General features: G+C 36.6%; 1 protein-coding gene across 7 annotated transcripts in view; it reads right to left on the bottom strand.

The window, feature by feature from the left end:
* Window positions 1–8,031: 8,031 nt before the first annotated feature.
* The window catches only part of phka1a (phosphorylase kinase, alpha 1a (muscle)), a 30,795-nt gene continuing 25,352 nt past the window's right edge, over window positions 8,032–13,474 (bottom strand). For 3 of the 7 annotated variants that reach the window (XM_041779202.1, XM_041779203.1, XM_041779199.1), the window contains 6 exons: window positions 13,020–13,049; window positions 12,458–12,502; window positions 12,048–12,209; window positions 11,862–11,915; window positions 11,365–11,565; window positions 8,032–10,443 (listed from right to left, as the gene is read on the bottom strand). In XM_041779202.1, coding sequence (XP_041635136.1) covers window positions 10,270–10,443; window positions 11,365–11,565; window positions 11,862–11,915; window positions 12,048–12,209; window positions 12,458–12,502; window positions 13,020–13,049 — 666 coding nt within the window. In that variant the 3' untranslated portion in view covers window positions 8,032–10,269. The remainder of the gene's footprint in view (window positions 10,444–11,364; window positions 11,566–11,861; window positions 11,916–12,047; window positions 12,210–12,457; window positions 12,503–13,019; window positions 13,050–13,474) is intronic. The other 4 variants (XM_041779204.1, XM_041779201.1, XM_041779200.1 and 1 more) reach the window with 2 other exon arrangements.

Here is a 13,474-nt window from a genome sequence, read left to right on the forward strand (position 1 = left end):
TACATTAGTAATTGGTATGGCAAGTGGCAAGATAAGTGCAAACATGCATAAGAAAAAAGGCATTTTACCACAGTGAACCCTCTTACAGCATGAGTTGCAATGAATAGATTAATCTCTCTAAGCATATAAGTACAGTGAATTGGTTGAATTTGTTATTAGTACAGTATGTAGATGAATAAGTGCAAATATGCATGACAAGTGAAGCATTTTACCATAGTGAGCATTCTAAAAGCTTATTACTTGCAGCATTTGACTATGGTACATAGCTTTAATTAGTAATTAGTACAGCAAGTAGATTGCTCTGTGAAAATATGTGTAAAAAGTGGGGCATTTTACCAGTGAGCCTTCTTATAGGGTTTGAGTTACACTGAATAGATTAATTGAAGTATTTGAATGCGATAAATAGATTTAATTTGTCGTAAGTACAGTAAGTAGATTGTTTGGTGCAATTAAGTGTCAGAAGTGAGTCATTTTACCACAGAGAGCTCTCTTACAGCATTTGAGTTACAGTGTATAGATTAATTATTCACAGCAAATGAGTACAGTAAACAGATTAAAGTAGTAATTAGTTTGACAATTTCATAAAAAAGTGCAAATAAGCCTAAGAAGTGAGTCATTTTACCACAGAGAGCCTTTGACAGCATTTGAGGATTGATTGCTTGAAGTATTGGAGTACAGTGAATTGATTGAATTACTTAATACTACAGTAAGTACATTAATTACTGCAAATATCTATCAGAGGTGAGGCATTTTACCACAGTGAGCTTTCTTACAGCATTTGAGTTACAATGTGTAGATTAGTTACCTTACAGCGTTTGAGTATGGTAAAAAGATTACATTAGCTTTTAGAACGGTAAATCGATTATTTAGTGCAAATTTGCAAATGAGGTGAGGCATTTATCTGCAGTGATTTAAGCTGTTGATAGATTAATTAGTATAAATGTGCATTTGAGGTACGGTTTTACCACAGTGAGCATTCTTACAGTATTTAAGATACAGTAAAGCAGTAAGAGACAGTGCGTGATATTTTATTGAGAACATTTTTTTCCAAATGGACACACATTCTGAATTTAATACATGCAACACATTCCAAAATAATTGGCACATAATTGGCAATTTTGAACATTAAATATCTTGCTGTATGCAACACCATATGTTTTTTAACTGGGACTTGTAAAATCAAAGCGCCTCAGTTGGATCTTCTACTATTATAAAACTTTCTTAAAACTTTCCTTCATTCCATGTTTCACAAAACGTTCCACCATGGACAACAATGTTGCAATGATGCCACAAAACAAATCTTTCATTCACTATTATTCTCCAGTGTTTAGCCACATTAAGGAATGATACCTGATCTAAAACTATATTCAAAAAGTCTCTGTGCTGTTTGAGCACAGAGTGGGAGCCCTGGTCCAACACCAGAACTAACTGAAACCAGAATCACACTTTTGACTCATCTGCTTTCACACTTTCACCTTTTTTCATGCACACGCTCAAAGTGGATCTGCTGTCAGCGTTCAAAAGTCAAAAATCGGCCAGCGTTCAGATGTTCAGTCTTTCACAACGACAGAGACGAGCCAAGTGTGTGAAAGGCACAAACCGAGAGGAACGTCTGGAAATAATGTAGATTTAAGAAGAAGATTTTTCCACTTCACAGAAGAATCTGCAGAGTCAGCAGAAATGTCTGCTTACATGTGGGTGTGTGTTTGAGTGTGAGTTTAATGTACACACATGTGAGTGTATGTGCACGTGTCTGCATGCCCGGACACACTCATGGGATGAGTCGACACATGCTTGAAATTCAAACAACTATAGATAATCGCAGAAGCTGAGCTTAAACTATGACTAAAACTATTCGTTGACAGCCTTTTTTCCATGACAAAAACTAGACTAAGACTAACAAAAATAGATCTCTGATGACTAAAACTGACAAAACAATGCAGCTGTAGCTATTCTGCCTCTCAGCTGTAGAAGGCAGGGACCCCAGGTTAGGCAGGGTGCAGAGAACACAGTACCATGATTTGGTACCAGATTTAGGCAAGAGAATAAATGCTTGGACTAAAATGTTTCAACTTTCTAAAACTAGATTAAAACTAGAAAGGGTAGAAATGACTAAAATGTGACTAAAATTAAAAATAGCTGCCAAAATTTACACTGGAGCAAAGATGTGATTAAAGCTGATTATTTAGTAAAATGGAGACACAAGAGCTTTCAATCAGGAAAAGGACAAATAACTTCTTCTTCTTTGTCATAATTTTAAACTGTTTAGCACCAGAAATGAACTAATAAATTGCTTCTTCAGTCCTAGAAACACACTGTGGGATGATGGTCACATTGATCAGAAAAATACTTTAAAAGTTTGATTAAATATTTTTTCATCAATATTAAATCAGGTTTCCAATCATGTCACAGCACCATCACCATCCCTACCCGATAAAAAGGCATTTCTTTTAACCATTGGAGACGACGTCCAAAACAAAATGGGTGTCATGCACGGTGTTCCCCATGGTACAATTCTTGGACTACTACAATAATCTTTACATGTTAATTTTTGCATGTTTTATTCAGAAGTTCATTTTTTCCCAATATTACAATTGCAGAATAGTATGCAATTATTTTCCCAACAATATTATTTTAGAAGATATCTAAATTTGACATGAGCTGTTGTATCAAAAGGAATTCTCAGTTTAATTAAGAAAAAATAATCAAAAACAATGAAAGTAGGCTCTTTTGTAAACTGTGTTCTTTTTTCCTTATGGTGTAATGGTAGTCATGGATACTGATTACTCAGGGACTGGACCTTATAGACACAGGTGTCTTTATACAACAATCACTTGAGACTACTGAGACTATGAGCACCAATCGGCTGGACCTCTGTTGAATTTGGTCAGTCACTTTAAAGGGGTGAATTTTTATGCATTTATTTGACATTACATATTTTTATTTATTTTAAAACACTTTGTAGAAATCTGTTTTTACTCTGACATTAAAGACTTTATTTTGTAATTTTTTTGTCATAAAAGATAATTTATATTGAAAATGATAAGATATTTTTAATAGGCTCTGTTTATCCATGTTAGACATTTAAAGTTAGGGTGGGGGATGGTATGAAGCTTGAATGAGGAATCTTGCAACCATAAAACTGGATGAGTGGCGGCTGGTAAATTAGTGGTTTAAGGTCCATTGGAGTGCAATTTGAGATGATGGCATAAAATCTAAAACATGAGGGACAAAACCACCTGAAAAATGACTTTTGGACATCAAACTAGTCACTTTTTGAAAGAAAAACAATGTAAGGAGTTGTGTTGCAGTGAAAGAAGCAATGCATTATCATGACATCACTGTGGACTTTCAATGCATAATCCAACAGTCTACATGTGTTAGGCATATGTCTACCAGTGAGCATTAACAACATCCAAAATGCCTTCTACTAATGAGATGAGGTTGGGAAAACAGTATAAGTATAACCTCCTGCATGCTTTTTAATGCAAGACAACAATGAAGCATGCCTCTTGCTGCAAAAACTGCAAGATCAGGGCTTTGTTAAAAGAAATTTGGCAATAAGTAGCATTGCTGCTGGAACAATGTGTTTGCTGTTCCTTTTTATCATATTGTGAACAGTTCATGCTCCTTCAGCCTGATGTAGAAATTGGCCGCTTCCTTAGACGTCTGGGCGGGAGTCAGCTGGCTCTCTTGACGTGCACACAGTGATCTTCGTACAAGGTGTACCAGCCAACTTAAATCCTCCTTTTTTACTGTGTTCAAGAGTATAATGGTCTTTGTTGGTCAGAGATTTTAAAACTCAGGTAGTCGGCCCCAGTGCTGCCTTAAAGAGGTTTCTCGTCTTAAGGATAATATCGAGACTATGGTGCTTTCTTATGCCACAGAGGCCTGTTTTGATCTTCAGCCTAACTAAAGGAATATTTACATATCTGAATTCTGCATGCTGTGTGCAGTGAAGCCACTGGCAATGAGAATGTATGGAGCAGTGATACTCAACGTGTGGCTCTGGAGCCACATGTGGCTCTTTTGTGATTATTTGTGGCTCTTTTATGTCTTAATTTTAAATATTATTCACCAAAAAAACCCTAAAAGGGTAAGTTTTTTTCCACTTTTAACCCATTTAAGCTACCTTTAGCCATTAAATACCAATTTTTTGCCCATTTTTGCCACTTCTTTTTGCCACTTTTATCCCATTTTGCCCCTTTTTCCCATTTTTTGCCCATTAAAGCTACCTTTAGTCACTTGTTTCCAATTTATGCCCAGTTTTGCCACTCTGGACTGCTTTTTGCCTATTTTAGTCACTTTTCAATAATTTTTTTCAACTTTTGGCCAATCTTTGCCACCTGTAACTCATTTTTTGTCACTTTTTGCCCAATTTTGGTACTTTCTGACCCCTTTTCAACTTTATCTTCCCATTTTTGCTCCTTTTCATCCATTTTTGCTGCTTTTTAACCATTTTGCCACCTTTAACTTACTTTCTTGCTACTTCAAGCCGTTTTTGCCACTTTTCACCCATTAAAACTACCTTTCACAAATAAATACCACTTGCTTCCTATTTTGTTGCCCATTTTTGCCACTTATTTTTGCCGTTTTTCAAAATTTTTTTGCCACTTTTCACCCACTGAAACTACTTTATGCAATTACATACCACTATTTTTTTTTTACCCTTTTCTGCAACTTATTTTTGCTACTTTTAGTCTATTTTTGCCCTTTTTGCCCATTTTTGCCACTCTTGACTGCTTTTTGCCCATTTCTGTCACTTTTCAGTCATTTTTTTGCCACTTTTGGACTAGATTAATGCAAGCTTGGGAGAAAAAAATATGGATCATGCATTGGTACATTGTTCAGTTTCTGTTCTTCTGCCAATTTCTTCACGTTTCATAGTGAAAAATGTCTAAATATGACAATTGCAGTTTTACTGCAGCTGACTGTGATCCAGCAGATGAGACATTGCCCTTCCAGCAGAGCCGATGTAACACAAACCATTTTCATTAAGAAATGTTGGTATATGTGTGCACGCATGACTGTCACAAGTCGACATTTCCATGCCTAGACAGATCCTGTGTCTGTGTTTATTCCTGTGTATTTGCTTTCTGCACATGTATTTAACCCAGGGTCATGTATTTTTGTCTTTTGAACCTCAGCAGACTTTGAACGTTTCAAAGTTTTACATGATGTACACTCATACTTTTCTTCTGTGGAACCGTTTCAAACCAATTTTTTCATCATTCATTTGCATAAACTTGAAAACATTCTACCCATGCTTTTTCCTTCAGTAGCACACCAACAAAATTAATTCATCCAACATTTCATCACCAAATACCACATTTATGTAGGTTTTAGGTTACATGAAAATAAAAAGATTGTGAAACAGAGAAACAGTACTCCTGGGACTATGTAATTTATATCCTCCTTGCATCTGGCTTCACAGTCAAAGAGGCTGAGTGCTGGACTGGCCTTCCTGCAGTCCAGACCTTTCACCTATAGAAAACATTTGGGGCAAGGTTATTAGAGTTAACTAAAACTAACTAAAATTTGAAAATCCTTTTAGAGAACTGAAACTAAATAAAAACTAAGCTTTCAAAACAAAAAAGAAAACTAAAACCAAATTCTGTGCTTCCAAAATCTCCTTAGTTTTAGTCTCTGACAGCAGCATACTCACTGGGATGTATCCCCATGCCTGAAGAGAGTAGTATCCCCTGATTTGATTGGAGAAGACTTCACACGGTGGTCATTTTTGGTCTTAAGTTGTATATAAACATAAAAACTGAATATATATAATAATAAGGGAAGAGACTGTTTGGGTCTCGCCCCTGTCAGGTATTCAATATTACTGAAAAAAACTCACACTAAAACTAATCCAAGCAAAACTAAAACAAGTATTTTTGAACTCGTAACACAGCAAGAAAAACTAATTAGACAGATGGTAGAAACAAAATAAGAATATAAAACTAACTCCCCTAAAACCCCAAACTATTATAACCTTTATTTTAAGGATCATGAAACAACAAATCTGGCGAAGAACTCTAGAATCAGACAATAATGGGACAACATTCTTCCCCCTAAACTCCAACAACTTAGCTCCTTGCTTCCTAGACTGTTGTTAGATGAAGAGGTGATGCTACACAGTAGTAGTCATGGCCCTGTCCCAACTTTTTTGAGATATGTTGCTGCCATCAACTTCATAATGAGCTTACATTTTTCATCAAATAATAAAATTTGTAATTTTCGACATCTGACATGCTGTTAATGTTCTATTATAATAAAAGAGTGGTGCAGTCGTGACATAATTTTGTTGGCAAACCCAGAAGTTCACGTCGCATGGGTTCCGTCGGTGTTGAGCCTATGGGATTTTTCAATGGGTTTTTGGATTATTGCTGAAAATAAACTCTGTGTCCATTAAAAGTTTATGAAACTTACACGTTTTGTTCATAAAGATAATCTTCACAAATTGATAATATAAGCATCATATCTGGTTCGTTAATCTAACTGACGAAAGTAAAAAGCTAACGTCATGCTATTTTGAACTACAACATGGTCAACTGAATTTAATGTCATCACCACGGATACAAGTGAACGGCAGGCTCAGTTGCCGTGCTTCGGATGATGACATACAGTCTTCCTGACAAACACTGTAGTCCTTGTTAGCTGTCTTTTAGCAACCGCCTTTATTAAGATGTGAAAAGACACACAATTCTAAGGTGGGGCACATTTCAGATGTGTTTTATGTTGTAGGATAAAGCGTTAAACTCTCTTGAGCTTGTGTTCACCACAGACCTTATTTCAGGCATTTAACTGAAAACTCATTCAAAAATCCAAGAGACTTTCAGACGAGGGAACTGGAAGCGCTAAAATGCTAACTTATTTCAGTATTTTAGGACTCATTCCTGCACCACTCTATATGGGTTTATGAGATGTGACAATCATTGCAGTCTATTTTTATTGGCATTTTACAAAGTGTCCCAACTTTTTTGGAAATGGGGTTGTAAAAACCAATAACAATATATATATATATATAAAGCCTATTATAACCAGCAGTAATGCATCAGTGAAGATGAATTAATGCTATAATCTTCCTTTCAAGTAATCGATCATCCTTAGTCTGGGAAAAAAAATAAATAAATAAAACAAAAAGGTTTTCAAGGCAAAAAAAAAAAAAAAAATCTTAAAATGGGTCAAAAAAGAACGATTAATCCCAATGAACTACAGAAATTCTGAGCTTGATCATGATTGAAAATTTTAAAGCATATATATGAGCCTTGAGTGGAGCCTTGAAAGTAGAATTTAATCAAACAAATACTGCCACCTGCTGGTTGCCTTCATCAACATAAGAATCTGTCATTTTGACCTCCGTGTCTTTGGTTTGAGTTAGTCTTTAAAGACTTTATTTTATTCAGTTAAAGCTCCTCAAAGTACCTCTCCATTGCCCTCCAAACAAGAGACAAAACACATACCAATCTTTTTAACAGTTTCTACTAAGGCCTCTGTGATTTATCTATACACTTAGGTTTAAGAATAGCAGGCAGTACCCAAGACTTAAAAATAACTACTTAAACAGAATTGCTATGGACTTTAAAATTTCCCTTTAATATGATGTTTCCATGATAATTTATGATCAACCATAACCCAAGAAATTTGGTCTAAAAAACTCTTATAATCTAATTATACCGTTAGTTTCATTTTGAGACTTCCCAGCACACTTCTCACGCTACACCATCGAAGAGAATACATGTAAATCATCTACAAATAATACATATTTCTATCTGTATATTGCAGAAATTACTGATAAGTATGAACAGTTTTGGACCCAGATACTCCACAAAAATTATCATTGCAGTTTATTCTTTAGAATGAATAATCTTTTTTTGTCACAGATTTGCTTTTTTCATTTACGTTTTCCTTTTGTTTCTATTTTATTTTGTCCTTTTTAGAAACATCTTCTAAATTTTAAGACAGTGTTCAGAAAAACAGTAAAAACCCTACATTAAATGCATTTATTTCCAACAAATCACAGCGACAAGATTTCTTTCAGTGTTAAAAAATAAGAAGTTTTATTTCTACACATTGTTGTTTTTGCATCATTACAAACCAAACACTCCTTTACTAACAAACACGCAAAAAAATGTTAAGGCATCCAAGAAAGATGTGCGTTCTGTTTCAGACCGTATGTCTGTTCTGACTTTGACAATATTTTTGAAGTTAAAATAAATAGTGATAGCTTCTTTAATAGTCGTTATTTTGTACATCATACAGCAGGCAGGATTAGAGGTAAAGTGGGTTTTAAAGGCTGAGCTGCAATACAAATGTGTGCTAATAAATTAGGTTGAATTAAAGTCATTATTCTGAAGTTTAAGCTTCAGTTACAGACATGCAAACAAACAAAAACATGGTTCAAGAACTGAATGTTACAATCTCTAAAAATGACAGCATTTATCATAAGCCATGAAAACTGAGAGGTTTCTAGATGAAAATGGTACAATTCCATCACATTAATTTTCCAGGGATTTAATCAATACATTCAAATCTTTCCCAGAAAAAAACTTAAATCACTGCAGTAAAAGTAGAGACAAGTATTTTTAATGTTAAGGCTTTTATAGGGGTTTCTTTGACTTGCTGCAAAAATCCCATAAAAACACCAAAATGGACAAAAACATTGAAAGCCAACATTACTGTTAGCTGTTATATCAGTATTGTTATTCAAATCTAGTTTTTATTAGAGCTTAAATGAAAGTGAGAGCTCTGCATCAGGTTTAACAACACCAGATTTTAAATAAATGTTTCAATGCCATGGCAATAAAAAAATGTTTAAAGAGGACAATATTGGTAGGTTTCTTCTAAATGACTAAAAAACAGGCAAATGCCTTTACATCGTCTACATTTCACAAATATTTGTACAAATTTGTGATATTTGGAGTCCCTTTCACTCACAGCAGCTTCAGGTTGAAGAATGACTCAAATCTTAACTAAATTAAATTTTGGTATTTTTTGATTAAAAAAATGTTCTTTAAACAGATATTGGCCCATTTTTAATGTTGACAACCACAGCTACTCCACCTACCGTGTTCTGGGTAATTTCAGAACCATTTTAAAGTAGATTAAACATTTTATAGGAAGCCTTTAAAGGGAAAACATTATCAAGGATCTGAGTGGCAAACAGGATTTTGGCCTTTTTTCATGATTAATTTGGACGGATGAACAAAAGCTGCTTTGACAAATTCCCTGGTGTTTCAGTCACGTGACCGTTGAGAGGCCTGGAGGGCAAAAAGAGCTTAGAGCAGTGGCATAATGGTGCTGCAGTAGTTTTATTTTCCATTCCTTTTAAAAGGCCAGTCGTCAGTGCTGCGTAAATGTGTTTGAATATGTAGCGTGATGTTTTGCCAAAGCTTCACACTAAACTGTGCACCAAAACAGCTTTAATGCTCCTCTTATTGTGCTCCCAATGCACATACCCACTGCTGCGCAGAGATGCTGAACCATTACGCAGTCATTTGGGGAAAAAACAGTCATAACTGGAGTAAAGATTAGCCTACTGTCTGTGAGAGCTGATGGAAGAGTGCTGTTTCTCTGACACACAAACTAAATCACTAAAATCTGAAAAATCAGAGCAAGAACTTCACGACCATGATGTTTACATTTTGCATTGTGAAGAATCCGTCCCCTAAAGCTGCCACCAGGATGAAAGTCTACAAAATTAGCAACAGTTTTATGTATTTTGATGTCCTTGGGTCAATAATGCTGCTGTTTGGAAAGTGAAGAGTAAGAAACGTTTTATCATTCATTAACAATCGTATCAGGATCACTGTCAGGTGTCATTCAGGGTTTCTGGTGCTATAACACTGGATAAAAGCAGTCTTATTTTTGATGAGGTTGACAGTTTTTTTTTTTTTAAGATTAGAAGTCTGTTTGGAGCTACTTTCTGTTGTTAAATAATGAGACAGCTTTTAACTCCTCTCTGGGTTTTCTTTCTCTGATTGTTTTGTAGAAGAATCTGAGTGCACAAATGAAAGAAGGTTTCCATGCAGACCAAGCTGCCAAAACAGAGAGCCATATGTAACGATGTGTTTCAATCTAAAAAAAACCCTGAAAATTATTTTGATCACCATGTCTGAGTTTGTTTCAGTTTGTTCTGATTTACAGTGTAAAAAGTGTAACATGGTTGGACTGCATCGTTTATATTCCTCTTCTTGTTATCTAAATGTAACAAACATGATCAATCTCAGCATTAATTTCCCTTTTCTATCGAGCGTTTTCTCTTTTTCTCCTTTCTCACTGCACCGCACACGAACCGCCAGGCAGGAAGTCCTGCACGTACACTGCCACTGCCTTGGTGAGGTAAGTCATGCTCCCAAAGCGTCCACTAGGGGCGCTGTCATACAGCAGCTTGCAAACTCCGGTGGACGGATCCCGATCAAGGATGTGCTCTTCAGCTCCCAGATCCCTCTGGAAGAGGAGGGAAGGAAAGAGAATCCTGCTTTTACTTGACAACAGATGAAGAGAGGTCAAATCATCATCTTTTTCTTCACTTTTTCCTCTACATCTCTCTCTTCTTTCATCTCCTTCTTCTTTCTGCATCTTCCTCTTCTCTCTTCCTGCTTCTCCCTCTTAGTCTGTATCTCTCTTGTCTTTCTTTCTGCTCCTCCCTCTGATTTTTGGATCTCTGTCATCTCTCTTTGCACCTTTTTTCCTGCATCTTTAACTCCTTTTTCTGCATCTCCTTCTTTCTGCATATTCCTCTTCTCTCTCCCTGCTTCTTCCTCTTATTCCTGCATCTCCCTCTTATTTCTACATCTTCCTCTTCTCTCATTCCTCATCTCCCTCTTCCCTCTACATATTCCTGTTCTCTCTTTCTTCCTCTTACTATGTAGTTCCCTCTTTCTTCTGCATTTTCGTCTTCTCTCTTCCTGCATCTCTTTCTTTTCTGCATCCTCATCTTATTTTTGCACTTCTGTCCTCTCTTATTCTGCATCTCCCTCTTCTCACTTTTTGTATTTCCTTCTAACTTCTGCATCTTCTTCTTCTCTCACTGCATCTCCATTCTCTCTTATCCCACTTCTTCCCCTTATTTCTTTCTGGTCTTCTCTTCATCTGCATCTCCCTCTAAAATGATTCTGGTTTGGTCCGGGTTTCTGCTCAGTAGAGGGAGGTTTTCCATTGCCACTTAAACTCTGCTAAATGTTATTTTGCTCATGTGCTCATGGTGGATTAATCCTCAAAAATAATGTAGCCAAGAGTAGAGTCCAGACCCACCCTCTTTGTAAAATGTCCTGAGGTAACACTGGCTGTGAGTTGGTGCACTAAAAATAAAGGTGGACTGATTGATAATAAATTTGGATTTGAAAGGACGGGGTCTTATAAACACACCTGGTCTTTGTAGAACATGTCGTTGGCGAGGTGGACGATCTTCTCCACGTGGATGATGGAGCCGATGCTTGGTATTTCCACGTCAGCAAGCATGGTGAGGACCAGGATGGCCTCCACCAGCAGCTGTCGGTACTCTGGCTGAGGGACGCGGTTCAGAACTGTCTCCACATGGACGGAGAATTTGATCTCACCTGGCGTCATCTGGAGGAAAAGCAGATAGCATTGAAGGCCAGTCTGGTATCGTTGATTTGACAAATCTCAAATGCCTGTCTACATATTTAACTTTTATGTGCATCTAAAATGGGGAATGCATAAACAATGACTTAAAATTCCACAAAGGTTGAACAAAAAAAAAAATTACAGATTTGTTTTTGAATCTCATTCCTACGTCCTTACTGGGTAATAAAGTTAACAAGACCTGAGATGGAAGGGGCAAAAAAGACCAGAAAGTCATCATTTTATTTCCTCTTTGTAGATAAGAATTAAAGATGTCTTACCTCTCTGGTGGTTGAAGAGGGAAGAACGAAACCTTCTATGGACAGACCATGGCACTGAAATACAGAATTTTATTGTTACTGTCTGTGAAAAATGAGTCATAAATAATAATGTTTCGGTCTAATTAATCCAAAAACCTAATTTCCAAGTTAGCCAAACATGTAAATACAGTCAGTTTTCAGACCAACCTTCTGCAGGATCTTCCAAACTTTCTGGTAGAAACCCACAGGGACTCGGTTCAGGGCTCCATCGAGACGCCTCCTGCGCAGCCATTGGCCGTGCCGGGTATCCTTGGCAACTGGGATGCAGTCCGGAACGTCCAAAGATTCTATGGAGGGCAGCCTGTACCTCTACACAGCCAGAGAAGAACAAGTGTAGAGATTTAAATCTTTGGTTTTTGAGGTGAAATCAGCTTCAAGAATAATAATAATTAGAATAAATGTATCCATTATAAACCTTGTTTTTCTGATGCCAAATCTGATGTCATATGTCAAAATATGCAGTGATTATACAAACTGCAATAAATTATAAAACCACTCCAAAATGGACAGTAAGTTGTGAGTAATGTCAAATATGTGATTAATGGATGAATCTTTACCCCAGATTCAATGTTTTCTATGTCCATGGAGTGGGATCGCATGCCCTGAGAGGCAAACAAAAAGGAGGAGAGAAAACAACAACAAAAAGTTTAAATATGACCAACAAAAAGCTTTGAAGGCGGAGAAATAACGGCGAACGACAGAGTCAAACAGAAACACAAAAGCAGGTGGATTACGGCTTCTTACACAGCACAGCAAGCACAGATGAAGCGGAGGCAACCATTAATTCAACACAGTTATTTTGCCTCTATTTTAATGTATTTGAAGGAAACAATAAAAATTCAAAATATGTTTTGGGACAATGTTGGTGGGTGGACACAAACATTCACAGTAGGATTATGTTGACGAAATTAAAACAGCTGGCACTTTGGTTAAAAAGTGATAACAGCTCTGCCGTCATTAATGATCATCTGCAAATATCAGAGAACTGGAAACAGCAGCAAAAAGCCAAAGGAAGGTTAAACGCTCAGTGATTGGCTCAGAAGCTTTTAGTTGATGTTCTTGTTAAAAATTTCAGATGAATTAACATCCAGAAAAACCAGGTCGGAACGTCACTGTCACCTTGCGAGGGAGGCTCAGTGATTGGTCGAGCTGAAACAGAGACAAAAATATCCACAAACGTTGACTTTCTTCAATTCCGTTCGGCCAAGTTTGTTCAAATAAAACCCACATCGCTTTTCACAAGGTAAAGACATTTTATAACACTGATTAACCAGCTGTACAGCTCAGTTTAGAGCCTGATAATTCAATCAGTCTGCAGATATTACAGCAGATGGAATCCTGTGAGAGATGTGTCAGTATCACTGTATGTTTGCAGAAATGTGCAGACATTTGTCCAGCAGAGGGCGCTTAGTTTCCATATTTTCAAACAAGGGTTCCCAAACTTTTCAGCCCAAGGAGGTTAAATCATGGGCAATCATCATTTGTGCAGAAATTTACATTTAAGCAGTTTTTGTACACATTAGTTTCATTTAAGCACAAATCTCAATTAACAGCTATGGCTGTATTTTAAACTG

This window comes from Cheilinus undulatus, linkage group 22 (genome assembly GCF_018320785.1).
Source record: "Cheilinus undulatus linkage group 22, ASM1832078v1, whole genome shotgun sequence".
Lineage (NCBI taxonomy): Eukaryota > Metazoa > Chordata > Actinopteri > Labriformes > Labridae > Cheilinus > Cheilinus undulatus.